The sequence below is a fragment of the Chinchilla lanigera genome, unplaced genomic scaffold, assembly GCF_000276665.1.
Source record: "Chinchilla lanigera isolate Chin_1 unplaced genomic scaffold, ChiLan1.0 scaffold00059, whole genome shotgun sequence".
Taxonomy (NCBI): domain Eukaryota; kingdom Metazoa; phylum Chordata; class Mammalia; order Rodentia; family Chinchillidae; genus Chinchilla; species Chinchilla lanigera.
In genome coordinates this window covers 11,102,699-11,120,914 of record NW_004955460.1, presented here as the reverse complement: position 1 = coordinate 11,120,914, position 18,216 = coordinate 11,102,699, and the positions used below count along the sequence as shown (strand labels likewise).

The window sequence follows — 18,216 nt, the reverse complement described above, 5'->3', positions numbered from 1 at the left end:
AGAGTGCTGAGATTATAGGAATGCACCACTAAGCGCAGCTATGGACAGATCTTATCTAAATGCAACAGACAGTTCTGGGCCATCCTTGTGCCTTTTGTCTTTTTCATGGGCTGCATCCTGAAGGTGTCTCCAAATCACACCTACGCTACCTCATTCTTTTGGTGAAGGGTAATTCTCCATTGTGTGAATGTAAATCACATTTTAAGAATTTTTTCAAACTTCACTGAGGCATAATTTGCATATATATATTATATATATATATGTATTCCTGTTTACATGAATAGCTTAATAAGTTTGGAAAAACATGAAGATACTTTCTACATTGTTACTACAGCTGCATATGCAACACCTAGCTGTGTCTAGCACATAGTAGGTGCTCAATTAAATGCCTATTAGATGAACAGATGAATTGAAAAGCCAGGGAGGGTGGCACACATCTATAACCCCAGAAGTCTAGTTGGCTGAGGCAGGAGAATCACAAATTGGAGTCCAGCCTGGGCAACTGAGAGACTTTGCAAGATCCTGTCTCAAATTTTTAAAAAGGGAATGCTGAGAGTGTAGCTTAGTGTGAAGAACCTGGGTTCCAACCCCAAACCACAAAAAAAAAAAAATCTGAAGGAAGAAAGGAAGGAATGAGTGAGTGGCCTCGGAGGCTGACATGTATATAGGCTAAGCTGTTGCCTCTTTTCTCTGAGCTGTCAAGTCCCTAGGCTGCCTCTCTGCACACTGCAATAGAGGAAGCACTCCTAAGAGATATACAGGGAGTTGCTGCATGATTTCATAACTTTGCAAAAGGGTTCACTTTTTCAAAAAGAATGTACAGGGAAACACCCCTCTGTGGCTCTGCCACCCCCAGGTGGCTGCCCAGTCCTGCGACCAGTGCACCATGAGCCTAGGCCTGTTGCTGTGAGCATCTCAGCAACTCGTCCTGCTCACAACAGGGCCACTCCTGTCCTAGGGCAGGTGCTCAGTGACCACTTGTGCAGCCAACAGATGGGTGAATGAACGCGTACATGAAGGATGGAGTGAGGAACGCCTACCTGGCTACCAAAACAAGCAGCCGCATTTAGATTGGACAGGAGAAATGTCAAAGCAGAAGAGTAACCCTGGCTATGGGTTGTTCAGACCCAAATCACTGACAATTCTCTGTGTGAGTGGAAAATACAAGGAAAGCACAATTACCATTCTGTTAACCCAAGAAACATGGCACCAAGCAAGAGATAACAGTCATTGTTTGGTCTTTTTTTTTTTTGAAGACTGGAGACTTCATCATTCATGCATTTGTTTGAATTTACACAGCATCAAGTATGTCTCTGGCATTTTCATGCATACTGTAAATCCTTAGGACTCTCCACTTACATTTTAGGTGGGAAAGTCCTCCCTTTCTGCCGCTCCTTTGTTCTCGGAGGACGCGGCTCTGAGCACCCAGGGCGATATCCAGAAGCGGGACCCAGCACTGAATCACCTGCTCTCTGCCTGTTCCCAGACAGTCTGTGTAGCTGGACCACAGAGCCGGCTGAAAATGTCCCGAATCCCACGCTCCTCGCCTGGTGCTGTACAGCCCAGCGCTACTTCCAGATCCCAACGCTTCGCTCAGGAAAGCCGCAGCCCCCTTCCACTCCATTGCCTTGCAGCGCCCATGCCAGCCTTCCCTCGATGGCATCATCCCGACACAGGCAAGCATCAGGGCAACGCCGGGCTCAGGAAATGGACTGCTTTCCTCAGGCTCTGACGCCTGATATCAGGAAGCTCCATGGGCCGGAGACGTAGCTCAGCAGCACAAGCGCCTGCCTGGCAAGCGTGAGGTCATGAGTTTGATTCCTGGTACCAAAAAAAGGAAAAAAAAAAGGAAGGAAGCTCCCTGCTCTCCAACCTACTGAGTGTCAGCTAAGAAACAGAATTGGATCCCCCTGTGACACCAAAGCCCTATAGGTTCCAGGAGGCCACTATTTCTGCATTCTTTCATTATAAGAACAAAAGCAGAGCTGGTTTTTATTATAAGAGTATAAGAATAATGAACTTAGGCTCAAGAACCCTGGGGCTAGCATAATCAGAGTCCCCAAGGCACCCCAAGCTCTCCCATTGAGATCATGGGCTTGGCCACATTCTAGGCAGCCCCTGCAGGCTACCCCTGTGTCCCATAACCTCCCTGCAGTTTCCAGCCACTAGGGCCCCGCCTATGCTGTTCCTTCACCATGCCTGCCTGTCCCTTCCGCATCTAACTGGAAAGCCTTATGCACCCTCAGGACCTGCTTCCAGCGCTGCCCACCCCGACACTGCAGCCTTTCCCAGACACCATCTCCCTGGAGGTGTTGACTTTTCCACGTGCCCAGTGTCCTCCAGGACTCCTCACTCTGGTAGGGGTCTGAGTCTGCCTACACTGTGGGCCCTAACCGGCCGGGTCCGTGCAAGATTTGTGTTCCCCGCTCCCCAGCACTAGGGATTAAACCAGGAGACTTCATACGAGCTACATCCCCAGCCTGTTTTTGTTTTGAGATAGGGTCTCGCTAAGTCACCCGTGCTGGGCTCCAACTTGCAGTCCTTCTGCCTCAGCCTCCCAGACTGCTGGGGTTACATGCCCAGCAACAAATTGTTCTTTAATTAAAAATAAATAAATAAACAAAGGAACACATCCCACTTGCTTTGACGTCTGCCCCAGGCAGGATTTCACACAGGTAACCGCAGGGGTTTTCCACGCTCTGCCCATTCCACACACGTTCCCATCCTGCGGCTTAGACCTCGCCCTGAGTTACAATCGCAGGAGCACAGCAATCTCTCTTTAGTTCCTTCTTAAGAGGGAAATTTCTCGCTCTCTTGGATGGCTACTCCCACATAATGCAAATCATCACCTTTCCGCGACCTAAGAAAAGCTTTTCTTTAATCTAGCTGGCGGCGTCTTCAGTGCAAGGATCCAGTGTAAACAAAAGCACGGAGCTAAAATGTCAGGAAGCGAGGAGGCCTCGAGCAAGGCAAGGCCCCTGGGGCACAGCCCGCGGTGGCGCGGGGAGGGCGGGAGCGGCCGCTAAGAGGGGACTGAGACCGCACTGCCCACCTCTTCCTCCACTTGCTTTCCTGCCCCACAATCACGCAGCTTGGAGGTGGCCCAGCCCTTTATTCTGCTCCAAACACCCTCGCATCAGAGCTCACTGGTCCCTGCCTCGGCCCTGCCGGGTGCCAGGCAGGACTGATGACCCCGCAGCGTCCCGGCTAAGCCCTGACCGCCAGGGAAGACTGAGCTCAACCCTGTAGCAGCTGCAGTCCAGCAGCTCCCAGCCTGGCTGGAATCAAAGATGAGCCAGGGTCCTAAGCAGAGAGGTCAGGCAGAGCCAAGGCTGCTGACTTCGCCAGGTGGAGACGCTTGTCTCCAAGAGAGAAGGCGGCAGTTCTTGCAGGCCCCGCTGCCCCCACGCCACAGCATGCCCTGACACCTGGCAGAATGAGGAGCTCAGACCCAAGGTCAGGAGGAGCAGACACAGGAGCCCCATCTCCAGGTCTGCCACAGAGGGACCATGAGACCTTGTGTAGAGTGCCTGGCATGGCACTGTGGGCCCCCGTAAGATGATGCGGGGGGACTCATCAGCCTACTTGGTCTCAGAGTTCATGAGGTCAAAGATCAAAAAGACACTGCAAATTCCAAGCTGAGATACCAACACACTGTAACCATGACAACCTGGGCTTCTCAGCTAAGAGGTTCTACTTCTGAACCCCACAATATCTGGGCAGAGGTGCCAGGCAATTATTTTGTTCTTGGGCAAACTACTTAGCCATCTCAGGCTTCAGGTTGTTTATCGGTAAAATAAATCCAAATATGGCTGGGCTTTTTAAACATAGCTATAATCCCAGCACCCTGGGAAGCTGAGGCAGGAGGATCTTCCAATCTGGACAACTTGGTGACTTATGGAGACTATGTCTCAAAATTAAAAAATAAAGGACCGGGGATATAGCTCAAAGTCCCTGAGTTCAATCCCCAGTACAGCAAATCAGTCAATCAATCACTCAATCAGTCTAAACAATGGAGCTACACAGGGGCAGACGGATCCTGGGAAGTTTAAATGAGGCAGTTCAGCCCTGGACACACAGTAAATGCCCAGTGGACACGGGTGTTATTATGACTGCCCTCCCTCAGCAATGATGGCAAAGACAGTTTCTTCACAGATATGTAATTTTTTTTTAAATTTCTCTCTGCAGACAAGTGAAAAGTTCTTGTGTGAGTTGATCCAGTTTAGAACTGCAGGACATGCAGACCCACCCAGAGAGTTCAGGTCACACTCAGCCCCAACCCTGGAGGCAGCAGAAAATTCCTGAGCAAATCTTAGTGGCCTCCTCCCCACTGCATTCTCTTGAAGTCACCATTTCTTAGCTCCTGAGACACTGACCCTGAGCCTGGGGCCACCAGTAAACACTTACCCTGCAACCAGTTCCATAGAAATTCATCACAGGTTTTGTAACCTAGTAAAGGAGACGGAAATAACTTACTTCACAAGCTAGTGATCAGCCCTCATCAATGTCAGTACTAAGGACAGCAAATTTTTCTGAAAAATCCCCCAAATTTCTTTTTTTTGAGGGGGAGGACAGGGTCTCACAATACAGTTCAGGCTGGCCTTGAATTCACAGCAATCCTCCTGCCTCAGCCTCCAGAGCGCTATAATCCAGGATTACAGGCATTTGCCATCACACCCAGCTTCCAAATTTCAAAATACTGGCTTAGTTTTTCTTTTAACGCTGTGGGTCAAATAAAACATAACCACGGGCCAGATTCACCTCCTGAACCACCATTTTGTGAGGTTTCAGTGTACTTCTCCCACTCCACCCCTCAGTCCTCACCTTCACTTCCAGTGTGTGTGGACAAGAGTGGAGAATGGCTGGCGTTACAGTTGTCTAAGATGCACACTGCCCAAGGGCACCACACCTAAGAGCATGCCACATCTACCACAGGCATGGGAGACTTGCACAGTTTTATCAGTTTCATCAGTTCTCCAGCAGAGGACAGTAGCACATCATGCTCAAACAAAGGCGGCATATCAAAAATTTCTGCAGCTGGAAATCGAGCGTCTTGAAGAAGGGATGTCTTCTCACAATCTGCACAGAGGCGTGGAGGCAGGAAATATCCTGGCCTGAGGCTCCCAACAAACGGGACGCCTTATGGCCCTGGGACGCCACAAGAGAGGCCATCAGCTCTCACTGTATCCCTAACATCCAGACAGGAGCCTCAAACGTGGCGCTGCCCTCATCACATTTCCTTGACCTCAGACCTGAGCCCAAGAAGCACGGGCTCCACTGCTTCCATCACCCGGCAGGCATGAGCCAGGGTCACCACATCGTCCTTAGCAGTGAGGTTTGACCCCACCCCCACCCCATGGGCTTTGGCGGCTGTGCTGCTTCTCCCTAGCGCCACATCAGGACAAAAACAACCGCTCCCAGTGTGAGGGTGAAGACTTTCAGTGAACTGGACAGAGCCCCCCTCAGCTGTCACTTCAGACCCCAGGACTGTCATAAAAACCTCCCACCAAAACCAGACGCCACCGCTCAAGAGTCAGCCTCGCCCCGGCTTTCTCACCAGCCTCTGCTCTGCGGAGTGTACTCCGCTGCCGGTGGTAATCTCCGCCTTCCCACCACATCCGTGTGTCCTGCTCGGTTCTTTGTTCTGGATGCCAGGAGCCTGGACACGGGGTGAGACTGCGACTCCGTCTGGCGGCAGCGTCCTGGGGAACAGCAGCGGCTGTGAGAGAGGACAGTGCTGAAGAGAACGGCCTCACCCTTTCTCAGAGGGCTCCCCAAGGTAGCTCAGCTCCCTCCCGAGGCAGGGCAGGTTCCAGCGGAGCAGCAGTCCTAGAAGTGCACCCACCAGGCGGAGAGAGACACCCTCAGGAGAGACAGGGCCTCAGCTCCTGCCGCCCACGGGGTCGGGTGAGGGTCGCTGACTTCTATCACAGAACGAGAATTTTCAGGATGTCTCAGTGAGAGGCGTAAAGAAATTTCTTAGGTACAATTAGAAGTCCAGACTCGGAGGGGATACAGTGGGACCAGCAAGAAAGAGGTACATCACGGTCAGAGACGGAGGGTCTCACTGAGGCCTTGGGGCCCTGAGAGAAGGGCGAGTCCCTTCTGGGGCTGCATCAGAAAGTGAATTAAAGCTGAGATCAGCTGCCTGCTCAATAGTACGCTGTCTTGAGGCCACTCCCAGGTGAGAAGCACTGGCCCAGAGCCCCCGCAAGCTTACTGTGTCTCTAAGAGCCTTTTCGAATGAGTTTCCCAGGAGGGAGAAACACTTAGTGTTTGTGTCTTGGAGTTGCAGTCTTTCTTAAAAATACAATACTGTAAATTAGGATTTTCCTAGTCTCCTTTTCACCTATCTTATTTTTTTCCATCCTATCTCAGGTACACATCCACTCTGGAAACTATCTGGCACCCTTAATCATAAACATACGTGGCTCATGCCTGTAATCGCGGCCTTAGGTCGACCAAGGCAGGAGAATCCCAAGGTCAAGTCCAGCCTGGGCAATTTAGTGACTCAACAAGACCCTGTCTCCAAATAAAAAAAAAGGGCTGGGGCTGTAGCCCAGTGTGAATGTCCTGGGTTCCTTCCTCAGTACCTCAAGGAGAGAAAAAAAAAAAAAAGAACACACACATACCCACGACAAGCAGCTCCACCTGTGGTACCCAGCAGCTTTCATCCATTGTAAACCCCAAAACATGCTGAAGATTGCTGGTAGGCACACTCACTGCTCCCTGCACTCTACACTCCATCAGGACCAGCAAGAATGAGAAACGCTACACTCACAGAGCGTACTGTTCAGCAGGGCAGCTGGACGTGCTGACTGGAATGGGACAAATCCCATGAAATTCATGGTAAGCAGGCACAAAAGAGAGAACACCCTGGGTGATTTTATTTCTATAAAATGTAAACAGCAGGCAAAGCTAATCTGTGGACTGAGAGGTTGGGCTGCGGTCTTCGTTAGGGGTGAGTGGGTAGCCGACACCGCTGTTAGGAACGTCTAGATTTTTTTTTTCCAGTACTAGGGAGTGAACCCAAGACTTTTGCCCTTAGTTCATCCCTGCCTTTTTATCTTTTATTTTGAAACAGAGTCTTCCTGAGTTGCTAAATTGCCCAGACTGAGCTTGAACTTGGCAATCCTCCTGCCTCAGCCTCCCAGAGTGGTAGGATAACAGGCGCGCACCACCACAACCAGCTCTAATTCTTGAACCACAAGGAGGCCACGTGGTTAGTTCTCTCTGGAAAAGCCCACCCGGCGGTGCGCATGCGTATTGTGAACTTTTCTGCATACATGCTGTGCTCCAGGAAACAGATGTCTCAAAGGCAGTGACCTGTGCGAGAGAGGAAAGCACCGCGTTCACGCGTCGCTGCTTCTAGGTGCGAGGCTCTCAAGCTGTCCACAGCCTTCCATGTCCTCTGCTTTCTTGAGGAGGCCACCGGCTTCCCGCATTGGCATAGTCAGCTGTCCACTCCGGAGTTGCTCACGTGCGATACTTTGTCCAGGCTGTCGCTAACACAGGGCTGGCATTTGCAATCTGGAAGCACCGTTGGCTTCTCGTTTTTCCAAGGAAATGAAAAGGCTCCAAGTCACCAGCACTGTTGCTCAGTGGATCACCACGTAGGAGCTGGGCAGGGGCAATCTACCATCTCAGCAAGAGGAGCAGCCCCCCAGAGCCCCAGCCTGGAAGGGAAGGGTGCAGGAAGGGGTGGGGAGGCGAGGAAGGCCTTGAGGTCTGTCTCAGCGCCCACGCCCCCTGCATCCCAGGAGGACAACATTGAAGATGCTGTCCAGCTCCCTGAAGATCCTCCTTCTCCTCCTCCGGGGGCTCAGGAGGCTGCTTCATGGCCACTCCCAAGAGCCACTGCGGCGGGGGTGGCGGGGCACAAGCAAGTGCAGAGGAGCTGATGACCAAGCCGAGAATGTGGACCCCACCCTGACCTGAGTCTGCAGTCCCTGAGGTGCTGCTGGCCCCCGCAGAGCCTGGCCCTTCGTTAATTACGGAAAGGACGCTTGTCTTTTATTAGTAGGAGTTTGCAGTACGCAGTGTTTACATCCTTCCTGTAGAGCTGGTGTGTGCACATAACACATCTTCATTTTTTTTGGTCCTCTTCCCCCTCCTCTCTGTCCACCTCCCTCCATCTCTTGGTCCCCTTCCCATTTAAGAAAGATCTCTCTACTTCCTGTTATATATCTTTTATTTTGTTCTTTATGTATAATTTGGGTTTTTCTTTTTTGGGGGGTTTCATATTAAAAGAAAACATGCACTATTTAAGTTTGTGTGTCTGATTTATTTCATTTAACATCGTGGTCTCAAGGTGCATCCATTTTCCTATAAGCCACTCAAGTTTATCTTTCTTTATAGCACAGTGGTACTCCATTGTGCATAAATACCACACATTTTCGGTATCTATTCATCTGTGGATGGGCATGTAGGCTGTTTCCAAGACGTAGCTCTTATGGTTTGTGCTGCTATAAACAGGGGTGTGTACATGTCACTGTAATAGGGTGTCTTTAATGCTTTCAAGAAGATACCTAGAAGGGGAAATCACTGGGTGGAATGGAATGTCTAGCTTTTTGAGGATTTTCCTCACTTATTTCCACATTGGTTATATTAGTTTACACTCCCACCAATAATGTAGAAGCTTGCTTTTTCCTCACATCCTCTCCAGCATCTATTACTATTTGCTTTTTTTTAATAGCAGTCGTTTTTTCTGGGGTAAAATGCTATCTCAGTGTTGTTTTAATCAGCATATCTCTAATGGTCAACAATGCTGAACATTTTTTTCATGTATTTATCTTTGTTTTGTACTTCTTCTGAGATGTGTCTATTCAATTCACTTGCCTATTTTTGATTGGCTCTTTCATTTGGGTTTTTTTTTTTTTAGTTCTTTATATAGTCTAGATATTAATCCTTTGAAGAGTAGCTAGCAAAATTTTTTTCCCATTCTGTAGGTTGTCTCTTCACCCTGTTGGTTTTTCCTTTGCTATGCAGCTGTTATAATTTGAAATAATACCTACCATTCATTGATTATTGATGCTGTTTCTTATATAATTGGGGGTTCTGTTTAGAATGTCCTTGCCTGTGCCTATGTCTTAAAAATGTTTTCCCTATTTTATCTTCCAACAGATTGTTTCTGTTTTACATCTAGATCTTTGGTCCATTTTGATTTTGGTTGAGTGCATGGTGACAGATACAGGTCTAGACTCAATCACCTGTATGTGGGAAGCCAGTTTTCCCAGCACCATCTATTAAAGAGGCTGTCTTTCTGCCAGTGTATGTTTTTGGCCCCTTTGTCAAAGATCAGGTGGCTGAATGTGCCTGAAGCTGGCTCTGCATCCTTATTCTGTTCCATTAATCCACAAGTCTGTTTTCCTGACAGTACCATGCTGTTTTCATCACTGTAGCTTTGTAGTATAACTTGAAGTCTGGGATTGTGATGTCTCCTGCTTTGCTCTTATTGCCCAATATTGTACAGTACTTTCACATTTTCCTGTGAAAGAAATGCTTTATACCTTCTCTTTGGCACATCTTAATTGCCAGAGTCACTCACTACTCTTATACTTTGTAGGTATTCTTAAGTAAAATAAGGGCTGCTTGCACAGCCCTGAGATTCTGTGACAGCTGACTTGCTGAAAAAATTGGCTTCCAAGTGACTAACAGGCAGGCAGTGGGCATGACATGGACACACTGGACAGAGAGGTGACTCTCGCCCTGGGCAGGTGGAATGACGTGGCTTGTGATTTCATCATGCTGCTGAGAATGACACAATTTGAAACTTGTAAACTGTTTATTCCTGGGATTTTCCTTTTAATATTAAACATAATTGAAAGAAATCAAACACACAAAAAATGTATATGATAATCCCAATTTTATGAAATAGCCACAATGGGCAAACCTATAGAACAGAAAGCAGATGTGTGATTTTCTAGGGCTGAGGAGGAGCATGAGGAGGGAGGGTTTTTAGGCTGGGGTAACAAAGAAGTTCTGAACCTGGCTAGAAGGGGTTGCATGACACTGGGAATACACTTAATGCACTGAATTGTACATTTTACAGTGGGAAACACTAACTTTTATTTCACATGTATTTTCCCACATGCAGAAAAGGGACCCATGAGCTACTATGTGACTTGGGAATTTAGTGCGTAAGTTCATGTCCAGGAGAACTGAGGCTGTGCCTACACACAGTTGTCCCCACATGACAATCGCAGTCTGATTCATCGCAGCAGGAGACAGAGACAACCCCATCCAATGGATCCATGGATGCATCCATTCCCTGGGGTGCTGGAGCAATGGTTAGAGAACAAAGTATGCATATTGTTTCATAGTTCTGGAGCCTACAGCCATGGGGATGCAGGACTAAGCTTCCTCCAAAGCTCTGTTGGGCTCTGCCTGGCTGCTGGTGCTGGCTGGGAGTCCTTAATCTTCATGGCTCATGGATGCCTCACCCCTTCTTCTACCTTCGTCATATATAGGTTATCTTCTTCCAGTGTGTCTTACAGGGATGGGGGGGTGTCCCCCTACTCTAGTAAGAATTTATCTTAATGAAGAATATCTAATTACATGTCTAGATAAGGTCACAGTTTAAGATGCTAGAGTTAGAACCTCAACATTTTTTTCTAGAGGACACAATTCATTCACAGCAGTAAAGATACAAGTTGTGATATACCCATTCAATGGAATACTATTCAGCCCTAAAGAGGGTAAGATTCTGACACTCCTACAATACAACGCATGCAACACTTGAAGAAAATGATGCTTAAATGAAAGAAGCAAGACACAAAAAGCCACAGAGTATATGGTTCCATTTGTACAAAATACCCAGGACAGGCAAATCCATAAAGACAAAAAGTAGTTTACAGGGCCTGGGGAGAAGGGAAGAATAGGCAGCTGTTGCTAATGGGTACAGAGCTTTTTTTGTAGAGGGACTGAAAATGTGCTGGAATTAAATAGCATAATACCACAACATCGTGAATATACTAAAAACTACTGAATTGTAGGTTTTAAAGGAATCTATGGTATGTGTGTTAGTTACTTTCCTCATCCCTGAGACAAAAATACCCAGTACCTACAAGTTAAAGGAGTAAAGGTTTATTTCAGCTCACAGTGTGCAGAGATTTCAGTCCATAGTCAGATGGTTCCAAGGCAGGGCAGCATGGCAGGGGGGCATCGCAGAGGAGGCACAGTCCATGTTGAGGCAGGCAGGAGGCAATGAGTGAGTATCGAGCCTGCTCTTCCCTTTTATCCCATCCAGGCTACAAGCCTATCGATTGGTGCCACCCACACCCAGGGTGGGGTTTCCATTATCCACATCCACAATTATGCTAAACCAATTTAATACCACACACCTTTAATCCCAGTATCACACCTTGGATCCAGTCACCTCCAAAAGGCCCCACCTACTAGTGCATGAGGTTTTGGGAGGATGTCTAGATACAAGCCACAATACTGTGTAAATTATATTTCAAAACTGTTTAAAGACCCTGTATAAAGGATGAAAAGATAAATGACACCAGCAGAAAATATTTGCAAACCACATTCACCAAAGGATTTGCATCTAGAACTCTGGGAGGCTGAGGCAAGAGGGTTGCAAGTTCAAGCCCCATCTAGGAAATTCAGTGATTTAGCAAGGAGACCCTGTCTCAAAAAAAAAAATTTTTTTTTAAAGTTGAGCTGTAGCTCAGTGTGAATGTTCTCAGTTCAATCCTCAGTACTATCGAAATAAAAACAAAGACATAAGAATGAAAAAATGTCCAATATCATCAGCTGTTGGAGATAAACAAATTAAACCAGAAGGAGGCTTCACTTCAGCCTTCAGAACAGCTCAGCAAAAGTAATAATAACATCCAGTGCTGGCAACAAGGCCAGGAAACTGGATTCTGCATGCAAAGATGGTGGGAATAGAACCTCGTACAGCCATGTGGAAAACAGTTGGGCAATCTCTTTTGCAATCTAAAGATGTAATCACCATATGACCCAGGGAATATTACCTTGGGGATTTACCCTAGAGAAAGGAAAAATCACATTCACAGAAAAATCCAAAGTTCCCAGCAACTTTATCCATAATAGTCAAAAACTGGAAAGAATCCAACCTGCTTCAACAAAATATCATAGCATGGATGCTGTTTACCCATACAAAGGGACATATTATTGATGGATTGATCTCTCTTCTGAATCTCAAGAGAATTATGCTTAGGGGGGAAAAGCCAATCTCAAAAGGTTATGTATGACTCTATGTATAGAACATTCTTTTTTTTTCTTGCTAGATAGTTCAGGCCAGCCTCAAAATCATAGCAATGCTCCTGCCTCAGCCTTCCAAGTGCTGGGACCACACCTGGTCTAAAATATTTTTTGGGGGGGGGCGTTTTTTGAGACAGGGTCTCACTATGCAGTTCCAGCTGGTCTTGAACTCACTTTATAGCCCAGGCTGGCCTCAAACTCACAATGCTCCTCTTGCCTCAGCCTCCCAAGTGCTGGGATTACAGGCGTGTGCCATCACACCTGGCTATTCTTTTTTTTTTTTAATTAGATTTTATTGGTACATTTTAGATAGATATAACAATCACATTCATCATACAGAATTTGTACCTGCACATGATATAACTTATTTTTCCCCATTCCCCTACCCTCCCTTCAACCCCTCCTCCTCTCCCCATTTACAAAGCTTTGTTTCCATGCTTTCCTTCTTTAGAACATTCTTGAAGAGACAGAATTATAGATTAGTGTTTTCCAGGTTGTGGGGTGGGTGGATATAAGGCTTTGATGTCACAAAGGTCTACACACGTGATGAAGTAACACAAACACACACACACACATATAACTAGTGAAGTCAGAGTAAACTCTGTGGATCATACCAATGTCAAGTTCCTGATTTCTATGTTGTTCTACAGGTAGGGTATCCCTTGTCTGGAATGCTTGGGAATCAATGTTTCAAATTTCAGATTTTTTTTCAAGACTTTTGAAGATTCTCACACACATGCTGAGATTTCTTGAAGGTTAGGTTGCAAGTCTAAATATGATCTTCATTTCTGTCATACAGACACCTTGCACCCATAGCCTGGAGGTCATCTCATACTATAATTTCAGTGCACTTGTGTTTGGACTGTGACCATCACATGGGGTCGGGCGTGGGTTCCCATCTGTAGTGTCATCCACACAAGGAGTTCCAGGTTTTGGAGCACTTTGGATTTTAGGTTTTCACGTTACGGATGCTCAATCTGTGTGGTATAAAACACGGTACTACTGCAGGCACACAATAAGGGTTCATAGCACCTTCTGAATGGTTTGGGGTTTTTCTTCCTTTTTTTTTAACTTCCTATGAATAGAATTTGTTCAAAATAAAGTTCTTAAAGTCAGCGATTTCTTTACAAACACACTGGGAGGCTGATACCACGGGGGCTCTCGTCTGCAGAACACAGCCTGCCACACACACCCCGGTGGCCACAAGCCTGTGTGACAGCTGCGTGTCTACCTTGCACAGACCCCAGGTGCAACCCCACGGCGGCGTCACCTGGGTCCTGGAGACCTTGTGTCCTGGAAGACAAGCCCCAGAGAGAGATGCAGGTGTGCTCTTAGCCGGGCTGTTCTCCACATCACAGCAGGGCAGGGGGAACTGACTTAGCCGATGGGACGCCACCCAGTAGCAGAGGAAGGAAACTAGCTCAGCTCTCCAAGTCATCCACCTTCTTCGCCAAGTCAGTTCCAGAGTGATCCGAACTACAGTGAGTGGTGAAGGTTTAAAAAACATATTATAGCAAAGACACACTGGCATGGATGCCCTCAGAAGCCTCCCTCATGTGGAACACACTCATCCCCTTGTTCTTGCCACTTTCTGGAGCAGTTCTGGAAAACCTCTTTCCTGAGTGTCTTTCCAAAGAGTGATTTTAAAAACAAAATGTATGCAGTGAAAGCACCATCCAGAGGAAAGCCAGGCTCTCTAGAAGAACAAGAGGGGGCAGGGTCACATCTTGGGTTCTGCCTGACCTGTCGCTGCCCCAGAGCCTCTCCAGACACCTGGAATGTAAATAGTTCCTGTATCCACAGCCGGCCACACCCTTTCCTGGAAGCTAAAGTGCCGGTTGGAGCAGGGAGGGAGAAGGAGCAGACCTGCCAATTTTCCTTTTCAAGGTCGCTCTTTGGAGATTGTGTTTTTGCTGATGATTTTCCTGGTTCCAGGAAGAAACTTCCCCTCTTGGTGTCTCTCCTTAAGCAAGAGGGACAGATAAGTGTCCCCTCCTTTCCCCACCCTGCCGATCTGGAGCCTCTCCAGCTAAATAAATAGATAAGGCAAGAGTTCTTCAGGTACCTGATCAAAGCAGCATGAGAGAATCAAGAACGAGTTATTCATTTGCCTCTAAAGATCAGAGCGGGCTTCCTGGAGGAGGTGGCATTTGGAGCACATGATGAGGATGGAGGCAGAGATTTAGGCCAAAGGATTTTGAATGTTGGGCTGAATTTTTCTGTAGAAAACAGTGTTGTGGAAGGCTTTTTGAGTAGAGGAATAATAGGATTTTATCTCAGCAGCAAGGCAGAGATTAGATTGCCCCAGCAGGAAAGATTAAAGGTTGGGGCCTGGTAAGAATGTTGCTGCAATAATTCAGATGAGTGGTGATAAGCAGTTGCTTTCGAGTGCTAGGAAGCTGGGAAATTATGAGAAACTGCATTCCAGGAGCTAGACCGGGCAGGCCATTATGAGTAATTGGATCTTGTGGGTCAAAAGGCGGCCAAAGTGAATTTCTGCCTTGGTGAATAGCGATGCTATTAATCGATGTAGAGTCAAGGAGGTTGATTGGGGTCAGGTGGGGCTTGAGGCCTCTTTGAGAACCCCGGGTGGAAATGAGCCGTGAGCTGTTGGAAATCTGAGTCCAAAACTCAGGAAGCAAATGTCACCAGTCATTAGCTCTGAGCAATGGAGTTCTGGATGATTTTGTGCGATCATCTTTAGGACTCTTAACAGGCCTGTGTGACTGTTATGGCTACAATAAAGAATAAGTAGGATGAGGGAAGTGGTACACATCTGTAATCCCAGCACTCTGGGAAGCTGAGGCAGGAGGATCACAAGTTTGAGCCCAGCCTGGGTAACTTAGTGACCTAGCAAGACCCTCTCTCTCAAAAAAAAAAAGGGAACGGGCTATTTTTTAATAATAACTATAGCAGGAGACAGGTTTGGATAGGGAAAACTGGTACGACCACAGATACCATACAGCGCATGAACAGGACTGCAGATTTAGAGTCCATTCAGTTCAGCTCAGATCAACACAACCACTGAGCATTTCCTCTTTGTCAGACTCAGGGCTACTAAAGCAAACAAGGCAGTGAGTAACAGACACGGTCTCCAGCCTCAGGAATTCCCCAGGAGGCGGGAAGTGCCAGAAGAGAAAGGGTGGGTGGATGCTCCACTTTGGGGGGTTTCTTTAGGACTTACGCTGCCAACACACAGGGAGCAGTGCACAGACTGACCCCGGAGACTATGGGGAAGTTGCTTATGTAGAAAAACATGGTGAGCTCAGGTGTGCATGGTGTCTGACTTCCTGTTTAGCTGTGGGCGGGGAGGAGCTCCTCATGGACCTGACCAAGGGTGGCTGCCAAGGGGTGGGGTCATCCAGCAACTCTGCAGGATGCTGTCATCCAGGATGGACCCCCAGCCAAAGCTTGCTGCAGCCAAAGCAGATGTCTCCGGGAGCAGAAGGGGGCTGTGCGATGCAGCTGTGGCCAGCTGCGAGGCAAACAAGCAGAGGAAGGAAAACAAAATCCAAAATGTTCCTCTTAGGGAGCATCAGGCCCTCCCTCCTGTCCCAGCATCACCCTTGAGTTCACCACAGGGCGGTTCTGAGGACCTGGCTCCTCCACCCCCTCCTAGACAGGTTTGTTGAAGTACGAGTTATTCCTGGTCCTATCTGGTCTGTTCAGGGTGCTGATCACCGTAACAGCTAATGCCCATTGACTTCTCACCTGGTGCTGTACTACTCGCCTGGTGAGTACTTCACACCTGAGCAGTTCCCCCTCCTCACCAGTTGCAGCTCGGCCAAGCCCAGAGAGGGTAAGGACCCTCCCCCAGGACGCCCAGGTCGCTCTTGTGGGATTTGACCCTGGGTTGCAATGCACCCGAGGAAGAAGACCATCTGTCTGTCTGGATGAGGAGCCTGATTGGTATCCAGTGCCTGAGATTCTGGCCCCTTTCAAAAGCTTCTGTCTCCAGACATTGAAAACAAAATCTCAGTCAAACAAGCAACCCAAAGCATTATTTTTATGCTAATCATTCCTCAGTAATGAAGCCCAGAAAGCAAAATGTAGGAGCGGTTTGTTTTTTTGTTTTAAAGAAACAGGTTGTCACTATGTTGCCCATGCTGGCCTCAAACTCCTGGGCTGAAGTGATCCTCCTGCCTCAGCCTGCCAAGCGGCTGGGACTAGGTATGTGACTCCACACCAGTTTATAGAAGCATTTTTAAGACAAAGCTGCAGGTAGAGCCCAGAGCCTTTCATCCCCCCAGTCTCAGGATCCCAGGGTCACACACAGGGAAGCCAGGCCTCTAGCATCAGCCTCAGCCTCTTGCTCCCCGGGGCATTTGTCACGCTGTGTCCACCGACTACCCTGCACCCCACCTCCCTGTTTAGTGACCTCCACCCTCCCTCAGCACCTCTTTCCTCCGCACTTTCCCTGCTCCCTCCACCCTCCACCCTTTGGCCAGCACTTGCTTGACATTTTGCAAACTGCCTCACCCCACTCATTGTCTTCCCCTGGGCATTTTTCAATCTGTCCAGTAAAACCAGTGGCTCCCTGCAGGCAAGAGCCCCCAGCTCTCTTTCCTCCCTCTAAGCCGCCCAGAGCCCCCGTTTACACGTGATTCTCCGCCCCTGCTTCCCCCAGGGACAAGTGTTGCCTGCTTTGCAGGCGGATACTGCCCCTGATTTCGGGGCCATCCCTGCGGAAACGCTACAGCCTTCTCTGAGTCCCAAGAGCTGCTGGCTTTGACTGGCTGAGCCAAGTTTGCTGCCAGGGAACAAGAGAAACTGACAGGCAGGTCTGTAGCCCTAGACTCAGAGCTGCGTTTCTGCTGCTGGGTCAGGAGGTGGGCTTCCTGCTTACCCTGCTCTGCCCAGTGGTGACCTGGGTCCCTTGGTGTCACCCTCAGATAAGGTCCAAACCCCTTTGTACATCTGTGCTGGGCTCTCAAAGGCAGCACTTCCTCGTGATCACGTGTAGTTTGGGTCCTGTTTGATCTCTGTTTGATCACTGTGTGCTTTCTCTGCCCGACTCTGTGTCCCCAGCACTTGGCAGGCGCCCAGGCGGCAGAGGAGCACTGCTGGGGTGGTTCACTGAACACTCTCCCATCCGGCCCACAAATCACAGCCTCTCGGAGAACTTCCTGGAGCTGGCCTGGCTCCCACCTCTCATCTACCGCAGGAGCTGGTGCTGGGGGTGGGAACCCACAGGGACAGCAGGACACAGGCTGCCTCATGGGTGCCAGCAAGACTCCCAGGAAGTCAGGGAGGGGCCGCTGCGGCTATTCTGGTCAGTTCCCATCCTGCACTGCCAGGGCGACGGGAGGTGCTGTAAGGTTAGCCAGAAACACACAGTGAGGTCCTCCTCCTAATCCAGCTCTGGATCCAGAGTCAGAGCACAGTAGGATAAAGGGAAATTCCAGGCGGAGGTCCAAAGCCCAGAAGCCCTCTCCTGGCCACTCTCCCGGGCTATTAGCTGGAGTGACCTGGGACCAGGACAGGAAAAGCCTCAGGTAACACCTGACCCGTGGCCACATAGCAGCAGTCACCGCCATCCACCATCCGGTGCAATGCAGATTCCCAGGCAGCAGGCTGGGGTGGGGCCCAAGTCTGCACCCCTAACAAATCCCAGGTGTTGCTGATGCGGCTGGCCTGACGCTGTGGTCCAGCTTCGAGGGTCAAAATGTGGCCCCAGAAGCAGCAGCTTAGCATCAGGTCAGCATCTCTGGGAAGGTGTTGGCTATAGGAAACTCAGATGCCTTATTAGGCCATGTTAGCATCAGCCAGGGGCACCATGCCACATGCCTGGGATCCCTGACTCTGGGAGATTGAGGCAGGAGGACCAGAAGTTCAAGGCAGCCTGGGCAATCTAGAGATTTAGTGAGATGCTGTCTTAGAATTTTAAAATATTTTTTCAAAGGGCAGGGGATATCACGCAATGTAAAGGCTATGAGTTCAATACTCAGTACTGGGAAAAAAAAAAAAAAGGAGTCAGGCACT

The 18,216-nt window shown here is 48.6% G+C and overlaps 1 protein-coding gene and 1 long non-coding RNA gene across 2 annotated transcripts; both read right to left on the bottom strand.

Moving 5' to 3' along the window:
- Nucleotides 1–1,243: 1,243 nt before the first annotated feature.
- Nucleotides 1,244–5,815, bottom strand: LOC106150019. Its single transcript, XR_001236541.1, has 4 exons — nucleotides 5,558–5,815; nucleotides 4,825–5,079; nucleotides 4,408–4,449; nucleotides 1,244–1,821 (listed from the first exon to the last, which is right to left on the bottom strand). It is a non-coding gene; the product is annotated as an uncharacterized LOC106150019 (long non-coding RNA).
- Nucleotides 5,816–12,640: 6,825 nt separating this feature from the next.
- LOC106150018 lies at nucleotides 12,641–18,205 on the bottom strand. The gene is made up of 2 exons (XM_013521289.1): nucleotides 17,081–18,205; nucleotides 12,641–13,710 (listed from the first exon to the last, which is right to left on the bottom strand). Exons 1-2 carry the CDS (start codon nucleotides 17,451–17,453, stop codon nucleotides 13,310–13,312), a joined length of 774 nt encoding a protein of 257 aa, XP_013376743.1. The 5' UTR covers nucleotides 17,454–18,205; the 3' UTR covers nucleotides 12,641–13,309.
- Nucleotides 18,206–18,216: the final 11 nt, after the last annotated feature.

Coding starts and splice junctions, on each gene's coding strand:
- LOC106150018 (XM_013521289.1), bottom strand. CDS start 17,453: ATGAGGCAGCCTGTGTCCTGCTGTCCCTGTGGGTTCCCACCCCCAGCA. Junction 13,711..17,080: donor TCACCACTGGGCAGAGCAGG/GTAAGCAGGAAG, acceptor CACTCACTGTAG/TTCGGATCACTCTGGAACTG.